Raw genomic sequence first — 17,273 nt, 5'->3', positions numbered from 1 at the left:
GAATTTCATTTGATGCAGTTAAGGTTGGCCCTGAATGACTATTGTCTTCAGTTCTTAGTTAATCACATTAGGAGCAACTATAGCACTTTGCAAAAAGAAATGTTTAAAAAGCCCCCATCATTTGATAACATGTGTTGACGCTTGGGCATCAAGTAACAAATGAGAAAGCTGAAGTTCCAAATTTAGCACATCATTTTTTCATGTGGTGGAGATTTGCACCATCCCATCTGCTTCTGGTCTCCATCCTTTTGAGTCATCCTGCTGTCCTCCAACAGTTGTCCTACCTCTGACACTATAAGCTGTCAGAGAGTGCAGGTCACAAAAGGGTTGTCGCACCCTGGGATATTTAATATCCACAGGCTCCACAGTATCAGAAGTATGAACTTGGAGAGAAAGTACTAAGCCATTTCTTCTTTCACCAGTTTGTCACCTTCAATGGGTCTTAAGCAATAGGTACAACAGAAAATTTGTGAGAAAATATAAAAACTGAAATTAAGTATTTTGGTGACTTGACAGAACTAATTGGTATTTCTCGCATCTGTATCTGCATCCGTAGCTGTAGCTACATGTAAGCCATACTAATCCGGTTCCTTGATGTTATGTAGAAGTGAATGATAGATGTATAGATAAAATTCTGCGGAAAAACTGTAATATCATTCCAGCTCTTGCATGTACTTAATCTCTTCAGTTTCTCTATGAACTTTGAAATGAACCAAGAAAATCCAGCTTGCAAAAAATCGTTTTACAACAAAATCTAAGTCATCTTATCAAAATCTCATAAGTGGCTCAAATTGCAAAAGTGCTTCAGATAGATTTGTTGTAGTCTCTTAAACAAGCTTGAGGTGTACATGGATCTGCTTTTCATTTACAGAGCAATGTTGTGTTGTTACTGGATACAAACAATGGTGCCCTTCGCCGACTTCTGCTCTCACCAGATGCTCAAGACTCTCCTAAGAGGACATCTTGGTGGAGCAACAAGGAAGAGAAGGTGAGGAATAGCACCTGCCCCTATTATACTAAGTTTTTTTGAAAGCAAATGTCAGTATTGGAAAAGCAGTATCATTAAGCTTTTCCTGGTTTTACAGCCTAAGCATTTATTTAATTGTTTACTCTTATGTATGTTTAAATGTCTTACACATAAAATAGCATTGTTATGGAATAGAAATAAATTTTCTGAAGATGTGTCTTTAAAATATCCCTTTTTAGGGCTAGAACTGGAAATAATGGAACATTTTGTTACAATTAATTGTGTCCAAAATAATGAATGCAGTTATGATGCAATTTATGACTAGGAGCAAGGCAAGCTAGATAGCGTTTTGAGAGATAATTAAAGCTGTGGATTCTTCTAAATAAAGGAAAAAAACAAAAACTATTACACTTCCAGAGGAGTCAGGGAAACTCACTGGGACACATCTAACAAACACCGATATTCCTATGATGTATGTTTATACAGAGCAACTACAAAATGTGCCGAGAGTTTTCACACAAAAACTGGCTGGTGTTCTACAAAGAAACAGGGTAAGAGTAAATTCTACCCTTATATTAAATTGATTTAAATCAGATCTCCTTGTATATATCCCTATCTGATTATTCTTTTCTTGGCTTCCAATTTTACAGAAACCACCTTATTGTACTGGATGTACTGGAGGGTCAAACTCACACCATCTCACTTCCAATCAGTCTGAAATCTGTTTTTCTGGTGGCGGAAGACCGGTGGCTCTTGGTGGAAAACGAAACAAATAAGTTAGTTCAGGCTAGTTTTCTCAATGGCATTATTTCTTGTTTGTGTCTCATTTGTGTTCAGGAGTTTCACTCCTGGTCTCAAACTTGTTTTTTTTCTGTTTGTGAAACTGGCTGGATTTAAAAAATGGGTGTTTAAGATGCAGATTTGCTGTGGTGAAAATGGAAGTAGACTTTTAGAGTAGGAAAGGAAGAGGCTATTCCAGCCTCTGAAAGTCTAAACTAGCTTTGATCATATGTGTTTAATATTAATTTTACTAAGGTGACATTGATCTTTAAAAATGAGAATGTTGGTGGACCTATCTCTGGAAATACAGACATGTAGTCCAGAGTTAGCACCTGCTTCCTTTACTTTCATGGTCACATGAAAGAAATGTCATTCTGCTGTCTCATTTTTATAAATGCACAGCAAATGAAAGTGTATAAATAGTTACCAGAAGACAAATCTGCCATTTGCTGGCCTACTCTTTCCTATCTCACAGATGTTTGGGAAATTATATTTAGTTTTAGCAAAAGGTGTTGATAACCTTGTTTATATAAATGTAGAATGTTTTCACTGTTTCAGAAGATAGAAGTCCTTGTTTAGAGTGACAGGTTTAATCAGGAATTATTATAAATGTGTATCTTTTACAGGAAATTTCTTTTAACCAAGCATGCCCATATGGAAGCTCAAGGCAGTGAAGTTTGCCAGCTGCATGCATTGAGTGAAGAGCCAGCTGACAAAGGATTTGGCTTAACAACAGGTACTAAATGCAAGCTTGGCTAGTTCCTTTTTTTTGTTGTTGTTCTTTTTGTCATTTCTGTTTGCAGCTGCATAAACAAGACTCTTTAAAGGTCTGGGTAACCATTTCTCTTATTCTGTTTTTGCCACCTTATCATGTTTGGTTAATAATAAAATAATAACAACTTTTCTCAAGGCATGGCACATTTCATGCTCAAACTTCAAGTGGTTTGAATATAGCATTTTTGTTTCATTCGAGCATTCAAGACCCTCAGTCATGGACTTTCAGCAACAGACAAGCACATAGAATAGAAAAGGAAGATGACTAGGCAGGTATTAGAACAGGAATGGAAGGGAACAAATATACTAATGATTCCAGGCTGTAGACTGTTGCAGATCTGTTGCTCGCACTCAGATGATGTAGAAAACATTTCCCAACCCTTAGAAAAATACAAACCATCTATTGTTAAAACAGGGCAGAAGTCACAGTTTCTGTAGTTCTGTTGATAGTATGCAGGAGGGTATTGGGGCCATCACACCTGTGTTAAAAGATATGGGGAATTTGATCAGTAAAATTCCCAGATGGTGCTAAGCATTGGGGCATGTCTTAGTTACACAGTAAGGCAGAAATCTGCAGTGGTCATAATTCTGCCTGGTAAGATCTGTCTATCTTCAAATCTGATAACATTTTCAACCCTGAACATTTGATCACGGTGCACAAAATCTTTAGCGTACTTGGTTTAATAAGACTGCAAGTACACGTGCATCCCACCTAACAGTTCATAGGTTTTGGTAGTTATATACCAGAGAGACAGGAAACAAACAGAGAAACCACTTTATATCTCTTAAAGAAGGAACAAGTTTTGTTCTTGTTCTTTGTGACTAGCATAAATAAGAAAAATGAGATTAACACAGTATAAACATGGTACAAACAAATGTTTATTGACAAATAAAAAGGCTTCATTTACATAAACAGCCACCAGGTGGATACCAAAAACTAACCATATCCTAAATATCCAGAATCCTTTTTAACTCTTGTACAGTTTACTCTACCAACTTATCAAGACCTATCAGAGTACAGTGGTTTCCTTCCTCTTACTGCCTTATTTAGAAACCATTCTGGAGTATCATTCCTCAGATGGATAGAAATGTTATTATAATTTCCAGTCTCAGACTATTTGTGGGCAGTTTATTGCTGCATGCTTTCTGTGCTATTTTAATCCTTTGTTATCTTGTTTCTTCTCTTCCAATCTCAAATGTTATCATATTGTGTGTCCACCTTTTTCCAAATCATCCAGCGAACCCTAGTTGTAACATCTTCAGCCTGTTCTTGTTCTTTGAGGCAGAATCTGTGGCATGAGAACTAAAAAAGGTAGACCAATGTAGGTTTAATGTTGACCCAGACCATTTATCCTTTGAGGGAGGAAAGATTTTCTCCCACTGCCATGTAAACAAGATAGTCTTGTGCCCATCGAATTGGAAACAGTGCAGAACTAAAGATAGCAAGTTCTGTTGGACTGTGTTGGTAATTGAGGCAAGGTTAAGGGCTCTCACAGATACACAGAATAAAATTCAGTTTTTCTTAGCTTAAAGACAAAGCAAAAAAGACTATTATTTAACAAAGATGCATTACAAACAACATTATTTAAATTACAAAGACAGCAAGAGAGTCACCCAGAAATGTCACATTGACACTTACCTGTGTAAACCTATGGTTTGCCTCCTGGTGCATTTACATTATAACAATTTTCAATGAGATCACATGCTGTTCTGTTCTATTCCATGGGCTTCCTGCTTAATTTGTACAGTAGAGGGCAAAATTAAATGGTATAAGCAACGATAAAGCTGATTTCCTGATTTTTAAGTACTTGACTTTACAAAAATAGGATTACTTCCTTCTCCTCTGTGTTATAGTATAGTATAATCAGATCTTCTGCTTTTTTAGTAATTTTATGCTCAAAGTAATAGCCAATGTTCAGTGCTCAGCACTCTTACAGTTAATATTGTTTCCATTGCACATCTGGATTTAATGACATTCATTTTGTTTAATGACATTTTTTCCTGTTTAGTGTCAGAACTGTGTGTGCCTCATGCAGTTTCAACTGACCAGCTATCTTCAGAAAACCTCAGTGCAGCTGTGGGACAAAAGATCAGCTCTCCCAACAGGATCTTCTCAGATGAGCATAATTATGCTACTGTTGTCATTGGTTTCCCAGACCTCTTGGTAAATACTCAGCATTATTGTACAATGAAATAATTTTGTCTCATTTATTCTGTAACCTGTTAAGCACCTGTTTCCAAATGATTAGGAAAAAGTAGAGAATGACAGCAAGGGACAAAATCATGTAGTGTACACCATTGGTTATAGTAGTTTAATCTAGAGGGATGTAGGTGGTTTTTTAGGTAATAAGAAAGGGGACAATACAATGTCTAGCACAGACAAAATACATTTTCTGTAAGCTCTGAACAGTGCTGGCTAGAGTAATATTTTCTAAATTATGTGGTTTTTGCCATTTTTTAATTAAGCATAACCTCTGAGAAAAAAGATATCAATATGATTTTGAACTGTTCAGTGTGAACTTCATGCCCAGTGTGCAGCAGGTAGCAAGAATAGATCAAGAAAAAAGAAAAAAACAATACAGAAAATTATAGCAAAACTATAAAGCCCCTCCACTTCTGAATAATGTAGCTGTGTGTAAATACTACATGTAAGTGTGCTCACTGCCATGACACAGTTAAAAAAGGACCAGAAAAGAAAGTGAAACTCAGCAGTCTAATGATTAGGGCTGTTGCAAAGAGTAAAGGCAAACACAGGGAAAATACAAGCTGTGTGTTTAATTCTTTGGACTTTTTTTTATATTTGCCACCTAATGGTATGTAAAAAGGCTAGTGATTATGGAATAAATAATTGTATGTCATGTTTATGTGATAAATTGGGGCAAATTAGAAAACGTAACTGGTAACAGACATGTTACCAAATGACAGAAGAAAACTCTTTGCAATCCAAAATGATTCAAAAATATGTTTTTGTCAGTAAGACAGTCTTCGCAATTAGCTTTTGAGTTCTCCTTCATTTGGTTTTATATTATCAGATAGTTTATTCAAGCTTTTCATATTACTTACAGTAGATGGGAATTTATTGCTGGAAAAGGGAGGTGGTCTAGAGGAGGGAGTACTAAAGAAGCTGCACACTTCAATACTAACACACCAGTGCAGGTGGTGAAGCATTTTTAGCTTTGCCTGATTTAGAATGAGGTACCATCGTTCCTCATACATAGTTTTAGATATCTGTGAATTTAAGAGAGGGAATGCTAAGGGTTGATGTAAGAATGATGGGGTAAAACTTCAGATTCAGTGTTTAGTGCTGGTGGTGTAGGTGTTTCATATGAACAAGGTATCTGAGCTCTTATTTGTAATAGCAGTGCTCAGTTGACCGAACACTGAGACCTTTGAGATGATTTTTTTGCCAGGCTCTTGCAGCCATAGTGGGAGATTAAGCCACGGGCTTTCATGTAGAGACCTACACTTAAATCTCTGAAACTGGAGCTAAGTCTCAGTCTTATTGCTTATCTTTGAATTAATTAATGGAATGTCTATTTGCATTTATCTATATTAGTGGAAACCTAACAGTTTTTTACATAGTTTTATTCCAAATCAGGTTATTTCAATACTTTTTGTTCCTGGTTCTTTTGGAAAAAAAAAAAGTAAATTTAACTGCAGATCTTCAGAGCATCTCGACGCCTAAAACTCATGTAGATGATTTGTTGGTTTTCACCCCTGTAGGAGTTTATGATGACAAAATAATCCAGGTCATTCCTTGTCATGTGGTAGCATAAGAAGTAACCACAATAGCTACATTTGATTTGAAATTAAATAAGAAGTGTATCTTATCAGTGTTTGTTCTTAGATTTAATAATAGGAATATTTTCTACAGTAGATAATTCCTCTTTTGCAGTCTCCCAGTGAAGTGTATAGCTGGAAGAGAAACTCCTCTCTGAGTCACAAACGTGCTTCCCCTTCTGATCCACTTTATTATGGAGCCCAGAGGAAAACAGGAGCTGCAAAACAAACCAATTGTGTTACTTTATTGGCTTCTAATCAAATAGTCCGAATTTTAGCACCTGGAGATGTGCCTCTGAAAGACATTTACCCAAAAGGTAAGAGGTTCATATACCTGTGCTGCAACACACTTCTTTTTTGTTTTGTAATCTGCTATCACTCATTAATTTTTCCAGAATGCTCTTAAATAGTCACAGAGCAAGCATTTGAGAAGGACTGTAGCTGCACTTAGTTTTAAAATTAATTTGAATCTTATTAGCATGCTGAATTATACTTCTGAGGAGCTAACAGGGTGTCTACACTGCGGATATCTCAGTAGATGGGATTTCCCTCTGTCTGCAGAAGAAACCCAGTAATAGAAGATAATCATTCCAGTTCAGCAATTGGCCTTCACCAGTATTTCTAGCTTCTGCTCAGCATCACACAGAGATGCAGCGATAGACTTGTTGTATGACTAACTCAGAGTTCTATCCCCAGTAGGGACAATAGGAGAGGTTATTTTGGGAATGTATGTGAGCCTGTCTACTTCGTTGTCTTTCTCTTTATACTTTCTCAACATTTTCACTTCTTTTTCTGGGGACGTTGCAGAAGACATCTCTGCTTCAGGCTTTAAATCTCCTTTTATGGACCTCTTTTCCACAAGTTTATCTGGTGCCTCTTTGAAGCTGTGCATCTGCACAGCAAACTCACAAGTTCATGATTTTTTTGTGATCAACTGATCTCTTACCAGGTTTATCAGGTGCCTCTTATTCTAGCATTGCAGGCTTCAGTGAGTAACAGTTCTGCATTCACCTTAACCATCACCTTCATGACTAGGCAAACTTCAGTCACTCCTGCCTTCTCTCCAAACTGAAGAGACCCAGACTATTTAGTTCTTCTCCTGTCCAAGAGAATGTTGCATGAACAACATTCACATGCAGCAAAACCATCCTTCCTTTTGACACTAATAAAGCAGGTTTAGACTACAGATCTTTGGACATTTTTGTGCTGCCATGCCAAGCTTTCTGTCATCATTATAATTTAAGCTTCTTCAGCCAATAACTGAAAACACACCAATTAGTACTAATAACAGCATTTGTGAGTTTTGCAATAATTACCTTTAGGAATCTCCAAAGCTTACTATCAAAAGAGAAAAGGCCCAAAATATTTGTGTATGGTAGAATGGCTTGATTTCATCAGCAGAAGAAGCTATTCCTGATTTAGTCTCTGTGTGAACTCTCTGACCCAGACTAAACATTTTATTCCAAATTAACTCAAACAGAATGAATGATTTAATCTGCCTGTCCTCATTTAGCACAGATCAATTTCCCTATATAGAGAAACCCTTTTATTTATTACCAAGAGGATAAAACATTTACCTGACTAAAGAAGCCAAGTCAAGAATATCAACAAGGTAGAAAACTTCAGTTACCTCCTTCTGTAACTGAAGGAAAGATTACCTCTTAAAAAGATTAAAGTTAATAAAAGTAGTTGGAGTTAGAATCTTGGAACTAATTATACAACTTCAGGCTGTAATCTTCTCATACTTTATAAAATGCAGAAGGGTCAGACTGGGTCACTTTTTTCAGGCTTTCACAGAAAAAAATAAATCTAAATTGGAAGTAGATGTTTTAGAAGGTAAATCTTCTGAGCTTTTTGTTAAAATTAGTTTACTAATTTGGGAGTGAGGGAGGTATCTTCCCTCAGTGCTTCCAAATGATACCTAAATTGAGATCTTGACTACTATTTCTAAAAGCCTTTATGTTGCTGTGCTATATAACACCTTGTATTGCAAGGTTGTTATAATTAAAAACCAGGGGACATTCTTCATGAATCTAGGATACCAGTAACCTGAGCATATTATCAGTCTGAGAATTCTGATCTTGGTCTGCTTCTGTCTGACCAAGTAGTTTAATTTTTTTTCTCAGCTATGATGAAATATATTTATGAATAGGGATTGATAGCTTTAAATGTATAGGAAATTGTATGAGGTTTACACAGTGCTTTATGGCCATTTAAGTTGAAAGATTTCATGCCTTGAAGATCGTTATCATTGATTTTTCTATTCTCAATTATGTTTTAATTTACTAATTACAAAGACTAATTTTAACTGAGTCATGTTTAATGTAACCTTACTGATTCTGTTAAATGGGACCTAAACAAGACTCTAGGTATTTAATTCCATAGCCTTTTTCGGGACTTTTTCAAGATATTTCCATTTATCAGTTAATGGCTGGATTTTATAGTGGAGGAGGAGCTATGAGGGAAATCCTGTGGCGACCTGTGCTACCCAGCATGTCATGAAAAAAATGGAAAAATTAATTAACACTGAGGTAACAGTGCTGATGATAGTGGTTATTATTCGTGATAGGAAGGTTTTACCATGGAGAATTACAAGAAGGACTACAATTTTGAATGCAATAGAAATAACAAGTGAAATTCAGCACAGATGAATATGTGGAGGAAGAAAAAATCCTCATTTTACATCAAAAAAGATGGGGATGATGAGAACATCTTACAAGCATTATTTTGCTTTCATGATAAATGATTTCATTAAGATAGCAGTTCAAACTCAGTAGTACTTGAAAAAAAGCAAATAAAATGTTAAGAATTTAGTGAAGAAACTAGGGAGAACTAGGGAAGAAACAGAAAAAAGCAGAGAACTTCTTTGTGCTGTTGTAGAGATTGTTGAACAAATCCACTTGTCCTTAACACTGTTCAGTTTTGGTCCTCCATCTCAAGGTGGGAGAAGGCTGAACTGGGATAAGTTCATAAAAAAATAAATATGAACAAGATTGCATTGGCCAACCTTCCAAAATGTGAAGACAAGATCAAGAAAGGGACATATGGTAGAGTTCTACAAAAACATGTATGGCATGGAGATATGGAAAAAAACAACAATTTTGCACTCAATACCAGAGTTAGGGAGCAGCTAATGAAGCTATTAAGAACTTCATCAAAATAAACAAGATACAGTTCTTCATAGAGTACTAACCTGGGAAAGTGCTTCCCAAAGGGATGTTGTGAATGTTTCTTTTTTCAAAAGAAAACTGGAAAAACTCCTGGAAAGTTAACTAAATGCATAGAAACATAGACACCACATTCAGTTTAAGAAGCCCCTAGATTGGAACTATTTGGTGGTTTGAGGAAAATACCATAAGTACTTGTCTGTTCTTACACATTTCAAGCTCCATCTTGGAGACAGGATACTATATTAGAGGGACCTAGTATTGCACTTGTTATGGCACAAATCAAAAATATTTCCAAGAAAAAAAGGGAAGACAGGAAAAGAGAAGCGTATGTCTTTGTGCTCACTTAGAAGGTGAAATAATAAGGTAGTAGCCCTTATGATGCCCATTTGGGATTCTGTTTTTGCAACCTTCTTTGCTGGGCAATTGTTTATTTTGAAGTTTGCCTCTTAGTCTCACTAATTGAAAGAGTATTTGATTGAATACACATTACCTGCTACCAATTGCTGCTTAACAGTTTTGGTCCCTTGAAATTCAGTGCTGCTTTTTCCTAATTGTGCTCCATTTTTTCTGTATTGGAAACCTGTAGTTACTCACCTATGAAAGTTGTATCATTCCCTGAGAGATGGTAGAGTGAAGCAAAGGCATCCTGCTAGTGAAATCAAGTATGTATCCGTCCCTTGAAGTTCTTGCACTATTGTCTTCTGTTGCCTTTGAGAAGTTGTTTTATGTGTTTTATTTTGTTTCCATATCTATCAGATTTTCTTTCTCATCTTTTTGGACAACTGGTCAGTTCTGGCATACAGCCTTCCATTTCTATTAATAATTTGAAGTACTCAGCCAAACTCTAGCATACTCCAATATGTATTAGTAAAGCTGTTCCAGGAACAATAAGCAAAGAAATATTTGTCTGTATGTTTTATTGGAACTGTAAACCAAATTATAGTTATTTTTGACAAGAAATTATAACAAGTAATAATTTCCCCAAAGACTGCCAAATAGATGTATGGACACAAAATATAAACTCAGACAAGAGATCGTGGCAAAATCCAGCAAAGAATTAATGTTTATTCTAAAAACAAGACTGTAAAGACAAGGGACTACTTGAGATCAAATATTTACTTGGATTCTCAGCACTTTCTATAGATGAACATAAAATAACACCCTATTACTGAGTGTGTATCTGTGAGTATGACAGTAACTGGAACATGTTGTATAACACAATGTTACCAAAATAGCTTTGGCACATCATCTGGCCCACCTGTTTATATAGGGACGGGATGACACGTGTCTCTTCTTAACTGAGGTTTGTCAAACAATTGGCCTATTGCATTGCTTCATTCTCCTTGTAAAAGAAAAGTTTTTTATGGTATCCATCTTTTCTTTCTCTAAACAAAACTGAATACTTCATGTCACCTTCACTCACTCAGGATAATATTGCTGTCTTTATGAAGAACATCTCAATAGGATTGGATGTGTTTTTTTTAAAAAAAAAACCCTCTGTTTAGACAAGAAAAAAATTCTTGCATTTGTCCTTATAACCCATCTATTCTGACCACTTTGTCATTCTGAGGACTATTTCATGTCACAGAAAGATGAAATGGGTAAGGTTGGAAGGGACCACTTGAGGTCATCTGATCCAATCTCCCTGCTCAGCAGGGTCCTCTAGAGTATGTTACTCAGGATTGGGTCAAAATAGTTCCTTTTCAGGGAAGGAAACTCTACAATCTCTCTGTGCATCATTTTCTCTCTGTTGCCTCTTGTCCTATTGCTTGGCACCACAGAGCAGAGCCTGGTCCATCCTCTAACACCCTCCCTGTAGATACTGACAGACATTGACGAAGTCCCTTATCAGTTTTCTTTTTTTGAGGCTGAGCAAGCCCTGGTCCCTCAGCCTTTCCTCAAAAGAGAGTTGCTCCAATCTCCTTATCATTTTCGTAGCACTCAGTGGACCTGCTCCAGGAGCTCCACGTCTCCCTTGTACTGAGTAGCCCAGATCTGAACATAGTGTCTGTTTTCCTTAAAGTTTGATGTCTGGAGCTGTGCATAGCTGTTCTTCTCTGTCAGGCTTTGGCAAAAGAAGAACAAACTGCATTTGTTCGTGTCTGATGTTCACATTTCATCATCAAGATTCTTGACTGCAGTTCTGGGGCCTAGCCAGCAGATCTTGTGTAGCATTTAAACATTTGATGGCCTTTTTGTCAGCTTCCTACTCTGCAATCCTTTGTCTTTTTATTGCCTTTAATTTGTTTGATTTGTGTTCTTTCTCTAATTTATTAACTTCTGCTGGGTTCTTTTTTCTCGGGCCAGGTGTTATAAACCTGGGAAAAGGGTTTATAAAAGGGAACCTAACACACCCAAGGATAGCTTAGCTATTACCTTTGGAGGCAAATAATGAGCAGGATGGCTTTTGATGCAGTGTTAGAAACAAAAAGGTTTAATAAAAGGCAAAATAACAAACAGAAAATCCGGGCCAGATACAGAGGTCTGCCCCTGGTAGAAACATGTTCACAAAAGCCTCGTGGTTCTTTTGTCCTCCCCTTTCCTACCTGATGGGCCAGGCGGGACTTTTTGGCTTCTATCCAATTAGATGACCCCGAGTTTTTAGTGAGACCTCTGGGGTCCTATGAAGTGGTTTTTCACCTAATCGTTGAGAGAAACTTCTGGGCTTCTTTCCTTTCTCGGGGGACAAAGGTTACCTTTGCCACTCTGTCATTAGGGGTCACTCTCCTACGAACTTCATTTAAAATTCTTATCCCACAGTTCTATCCTTTCTAGTTCAGTATCTACCCTTATTCTAGATTTTCATCAGAATTTTTAATGTGTAACTTACTCTTCATTACTAACAAAAGAGAGAGAGCACATTTTAAAACAGTAACAAAATCTAGGAGAAGCCAAAAGTGGTCTTTGGCCCACAAACCTGCATTTTTTCCAGACCTTTTCCCCCTGTTTCTGATGTGTTTGATATCCCCATTTTTATGAAGATGAGTAAAGTCAATAGACATGCTACTGTAGGCATGTATACTATAGATATACAAATACATTGGATATGAATGAAGTGCTGCTGTGAGTTATTCTGCGTGCTCCTTTGAATATTAGATCTCCTTACTCTGCTGATCATGTTGGTGTTTTCTGTGTATGCTCTGTGCAAGCATCAACACTTCTGCAGGTAAGGTCAGATTTCTTCATGTCAAGGAGGTGAAAGATATTTGTTTCAGAGGAAAATCTACATTTGCTTTCATCTTGTGACAATGACATTTTGTATCCATACTGGGCAGTATGATTCAGTCTTGTGATTTCTTTTCTGAAAACTGCCTCAATTTACTTCACACTGATGAAAATCTGCTCCTAACTGGAAGCCACTTCTGAGGCCAGGAACAGTGTACTCCTAAGTTGGCAAAAGCCAATGTAGGCACATAAACACAAATTTATTTCTGAGGGAAGGACCATATAATAGTCATGTTCATTAAACTGTCCATAAACAGAATATTTAATGCTTGATAGTCTGGATACTGAGAATCTGCCTCCAAAGAGTGGTTCAATTTCAGGGAACGATGTTTAGGTTAGTATTATTGAGAAGTTTTCAAGTGGAAGTCATGAACACAGTGTTTTGAAATGTTCCTCAATATGCTATTACAACTGACATTATCTTCAGTGACAGATCAAAGCAGCAAGGTACGGACTGCAGTAATGCTTGAATAGTGCTTTTGTGAGCAGAGCTATGTTTGTGAATAATTTTGACATTTGCCGTATAAATCAATTGTTCTTTTGTTACTGTGACTGTCTCATTACTCACTATCGTAATAATAAAACAATTCCATATTTGCAAGTTATATTCCTGTATTTAATATGAAAGCTTATCATTTTTTGACAGGTGCTGTATAATAAAATGTTTAAAGTTAATCTGCTAAATGCAAATGCAATAACCAGTTAATCATGAACCTGGAAAAATAACATGTTTGTTCATTTTCAGATGTCACTCCTCCACCAGCTGCTGGATACTTGGAAGTAACAGATCTTAATTCAAAGAAAATCAAATACATTGCAATTCCTAGGTAACTGATTTTATTGATTAGAGCACTGTCATCTTAGAAGAAGAGTAAAGAGAATTTAGTGTCTATTATTACTTTATGATAAGCAAATATTTCTTTTGATGTGGAAAGTAATACTAATTCATACCTAGTGTAAAATCCTGCAAACATTGCAGTATATTTTTGTCAACATAATTTATCTGTTTTTACTCGGTAATGCTGATGAAAATGTAGCAATTAATTAGTAAATATGAAAGGTGGCTTTGTCTTCTGATTGTCATTCCCTTTGTTCCTTCCCTCTCTTCCATCCACTTTATTCTCAACCCTCTTTCAATATGGTTTGCAGTCTTTATTTTCTTTTCCTTTTTCCCTGTCTTTAGGATCTGAGAAAGACAGGCAAAATGATCCAGTGCTAGATGTTAGGAAACTGGGAATCAAGTTCTGGTCCAATATAAAGTTTACTTTGACAATAGCTTGAGCTTTTCTGTGGCTCTGCCTTTGGAAAGTGTACATTGCCAAGTATCTTGCATGATAAACAAGTATCTCGTATGAGAAATTAAAATAGCCATTAAAATAGATGTGACTTCTCTTTGGTTTTAACATCTGTCTCTCATAACTGTAGAGAGTGTTTGCAAATGTTTTTGAATAAAGATATATTCCCAAAGTTTCATTTTCTACTGTAATAATAATAATAATAATACTAACCATTTTTGTTTTAAATGGCACTCTCTCCACTTTGCATATTTGAATAGCACATGTATGAAACCCAGACAAATTTATTTTTTTTTTTAATTCTGTTCACATAATGTTGATTTTGACATAATAATAATAATAATAATAATAATAATAATAATAATAATAATAATAATAATAATAATAATAATAATAATAATTTTTGTTTTAAATGGCACTCTCTCCACTTTGCATATTTGAATAGCACATGTATGAAACCCAGACAATTTTTTTTTTTTTTAAATTCTATTCACATAATGTTGATTTTGACTGTACTTATTTTCATTTAAATTCATCCTGGTTCATTAATAATCTGGGGAAAATTCTAATTAATAGATAATTGTTTTTGCACTTCTCACCATTTATAATTGGTCCATTCGCCTGCATCTTACACATTCAAAAATGAAAGACATTACCATAAAAATGCTTCCTTTTTCACTAGGATTTTATAGGAAATAACAGAAATTACAAAGCTATTTTTCAACATTAGGACCTTTAAGCTAGCATTAGGATTTAAGCTATGTATGCCAGATCTGAGCAGAAGTCCAGATTTAAAAATGTATTCCAGTAAGAAGTGATGAGTAAAGTAAGTTGTCATCATATATGTATGAATAGTTCTCTGTTAAATTCTAACAACTTTTCTTCCTTCTGGCAAAGTTAGCCCAAAATTATCTCAGTCAAATACTGAGATAACTCTTTCAGCTGAGTTACTACATGGTGGTTTCAGTCATAAGTAGAAGCTCATTTTTATATTTTTGAAAATTATTACTTTTTCCATTAGTGCAGGTTACCAAGCCATGTAATTAACATTACTGAAAAATGCATAGATTCTTCCCTGCATTGTCTAAATTTTCCTTCATATTCCTTACTTATTAGGCCCTGTCTTTCAGCAGTAAATTTTTGTCAGCAAGCTGGCTGTTCAAAAAAGTGCTACAATTATCTGTACATAAAGCTGTGTCATTGTTAAATGAGTATTTAAATAACAATATTTTATTAAAGCACTAGAGAAAGGTGTTACTTTAAGTTGATGGAACTGTATTTTCCTCAGTGCTCAGATCATGTTCTCTCTATTTCTATTTAAGTTTCATATTTTTCAGTAGCATCTTTTTAAATTTTTTATATTCTTAATAGTTTTTTTTCTAAAGATGGACTACTTTTACATAGATTAGATACAGCAGTGTATCTAAACTACTGCAGTGATTTTGGCAACATGTTGCCTTTCAGCCTAGTCTTTTATACTGCTTCTTATACAGTCAGGTGTCATTTGGTTACGTTCAGTTTCACTAGGTGGGAAGTTTCAGACAAAATAGTGGGTCCACAGGGCTGAGTCATAGTCTGTCATGAAATGAGGATGTAATTTCATTTAATTCTCCCCTTAACTGCAGAAATACTCACCCTTTTTTAATTGCAGCTTCAAAAAAAATCACATTAATTCATGTTTTTCAGGTCACAGTCTCTCTCTCCGTATACATCTTGGCTCTCTAAGATCTCAGATGCTGACGCCCTGCTGGCACCACTGGGCAAAGTAGGTTTGGTTACTGTGGACATGGGAGGAGGAGTGAGGCTTTGGGAGACTGGGCTGGAAAGCCTCCAGCAGTCACTGCAGGACTGGAGGAACATGATTGGCCAAGAAGATGGTCGTCCTGTGCAGGTAGGACTTCACAGAGCTGAACTGGAAAACATAACAAAATAAGCTATGGATGAGTTTTCAGCTGGGAAAGGAGTGGAGGGGAGAGCTGTATTGAAAAACACTATGAAGTAAAAGTGCACCTGTGAGAAAAATTTAATAGACTTCTTCCCTGAAAAAAGAGGCACAGTAGCTTAATTTGAAAACATTGTGTAGCTCCTGTAATTATGGTTACTGACAGACTCTTTGTCTTACGCTGTTTGTATTTTTGCCAGATTCCAGTGCAATTAAATGCAAATAAATCCTTTATCTCCTACTGATTTTTAACTGTAACTTTCAGATTGTAGAATAATGAAATTATTTTAAAGAAAATTATATACTTTTCCAGAGTTCAAATTCTTGGAAAAAAAATATTGGGGTTTTACTTTGAAAAATAAATTTGAAACCTAGGTGAAAAATGCCTTGAATTCACAGTAGAGCCTTTGGCTAATCTTGGTACTTTCCCAGCTGAGCAGAGTTGCAAGGATCTCCATACAGCCATGTTCTCACATGGAATGTTTAGGTGGATGCTGAAAATACATAGCATGTACATGTATGGTGTGTGTGCATGTATGTATGTATGTATATATGAGTGTTAATGTACTTGCTAACATGAGTGATCACCATTGCAACACAGAGGGAACATCCAGGACTGTTCAGTTGCATCTTTAATTAGAATGGAAAACAGAATGAGTCTATTCTTAATTGGATCTCTCTCTGGTTTTGGTTGGGGTTTTTTGTGAATGAGATATTTAGGCCAAAATGTCTTTTACTTTCTTTTCCCACTCTTAGCTCCCTTTCTATAAAATGTTCTGTGGTTATAGAGACTTGGGAAGAACTGATGTGTTTTTGTTAGTGGACCTCAGCAAATACCATTCATAAAAGTCATGAGAAAAGAAAACTTACCCAGTAGCACCTTCGTGCTCCACACTTGTGGCTTTGCCAGTGCCATGTTCATTGCCAGTGCAGTAGCACTAGCACCATCTTATGGTCAGATACAGTCGGTTTACACCAGCCAGTTTTAATTGTTACTTTTTCCTTTTTCCTTTTCTTTTTAATAACTTGTTATTTTATTGTACAATATTACTATATTGTCAATAATAGCCAACAAATTATTAGACAATACTGGCTTGGAAAGTACACTCCTAAGAAAATTTAAGTCATTCAACTAGAAATCTTAAGTAGCTATTTTAAAGAAGGTTAAGAAGTTGTCCCACAGTCACAAAGCAATTTTCAAAATCTGCTGTAGAATTCCTCTCCACTAACAGCCTGCCTCACTCCTAGGCACAGTCCGTATAAAGCCTCCTTAGAATATCTTTCTTTTTTCCTGCGTTAAGCCAGTGGTTTATGAGAACTGAAATAACATGCTCTTTTGT

At 35.9% G+C, this 17,273-nt stretch overlaps 1 protein-coding gene across 1 annotated transcript in view; it reads left to right on the top strand.

Annotated features, from left to right (window-relative positions):
- Positions 1–17,273, top strand: part of VWA8 (von Willebrand factor A domain containing 8) — a 183,111-nt gene that overhangs the window by 127,762 nt on the left and 38,076 nt on the right. The window contains exons 30-37 of the mRNA XM_039716669.1: positions 872–988; positions 1,454–1,518; positions 1,618–1,743; positions 2,374–2,483; positions 4,531–4,685; positions 6,417–6,618; positions 13,442–13,523; positions 15,678–15,882. Of these exons, the coding sequence (XP_039572603.1) occupies positions 872–988; positions 1,454–1,518; positions 1,618–1,743; positions 2,374–2,483; positions 4,531–4,685; positions 6,417–6,618; positions 13,442–13,523; positions 15,678–15,882 (1,062 nt within the window). The remainder of the gene's footprint in view (positions 1–871; positions 989–1,453; positions 1,519–1,617; positions 1,744–2,373; positions 2,484–4,530; positions 4,686–6,416; positions 6,619–13,441; positions 13,524–15,677; positions 15,883–17,273) is intronic.

Source organism: Passer montanus, unplaced genomic scaffold, assembly GCF_014805655.1.
Source record: "Passer montanus isolate IOZ18808 unplaced genomic scaffold, ASM1480565v1 scaffold36, whole genome shotgun sequence".
In the NCBI taxonomy this organism is placed as follows: Eukaryota; Metazoa; Chordata; class Aves; order Passeriformes; family Passeridae; genus Passer; species Passer montanus.
Note: the sequence above shows the minus strand (reverse complement) of the source record. Positions and strands in the feature narration are given on the sequence as shown.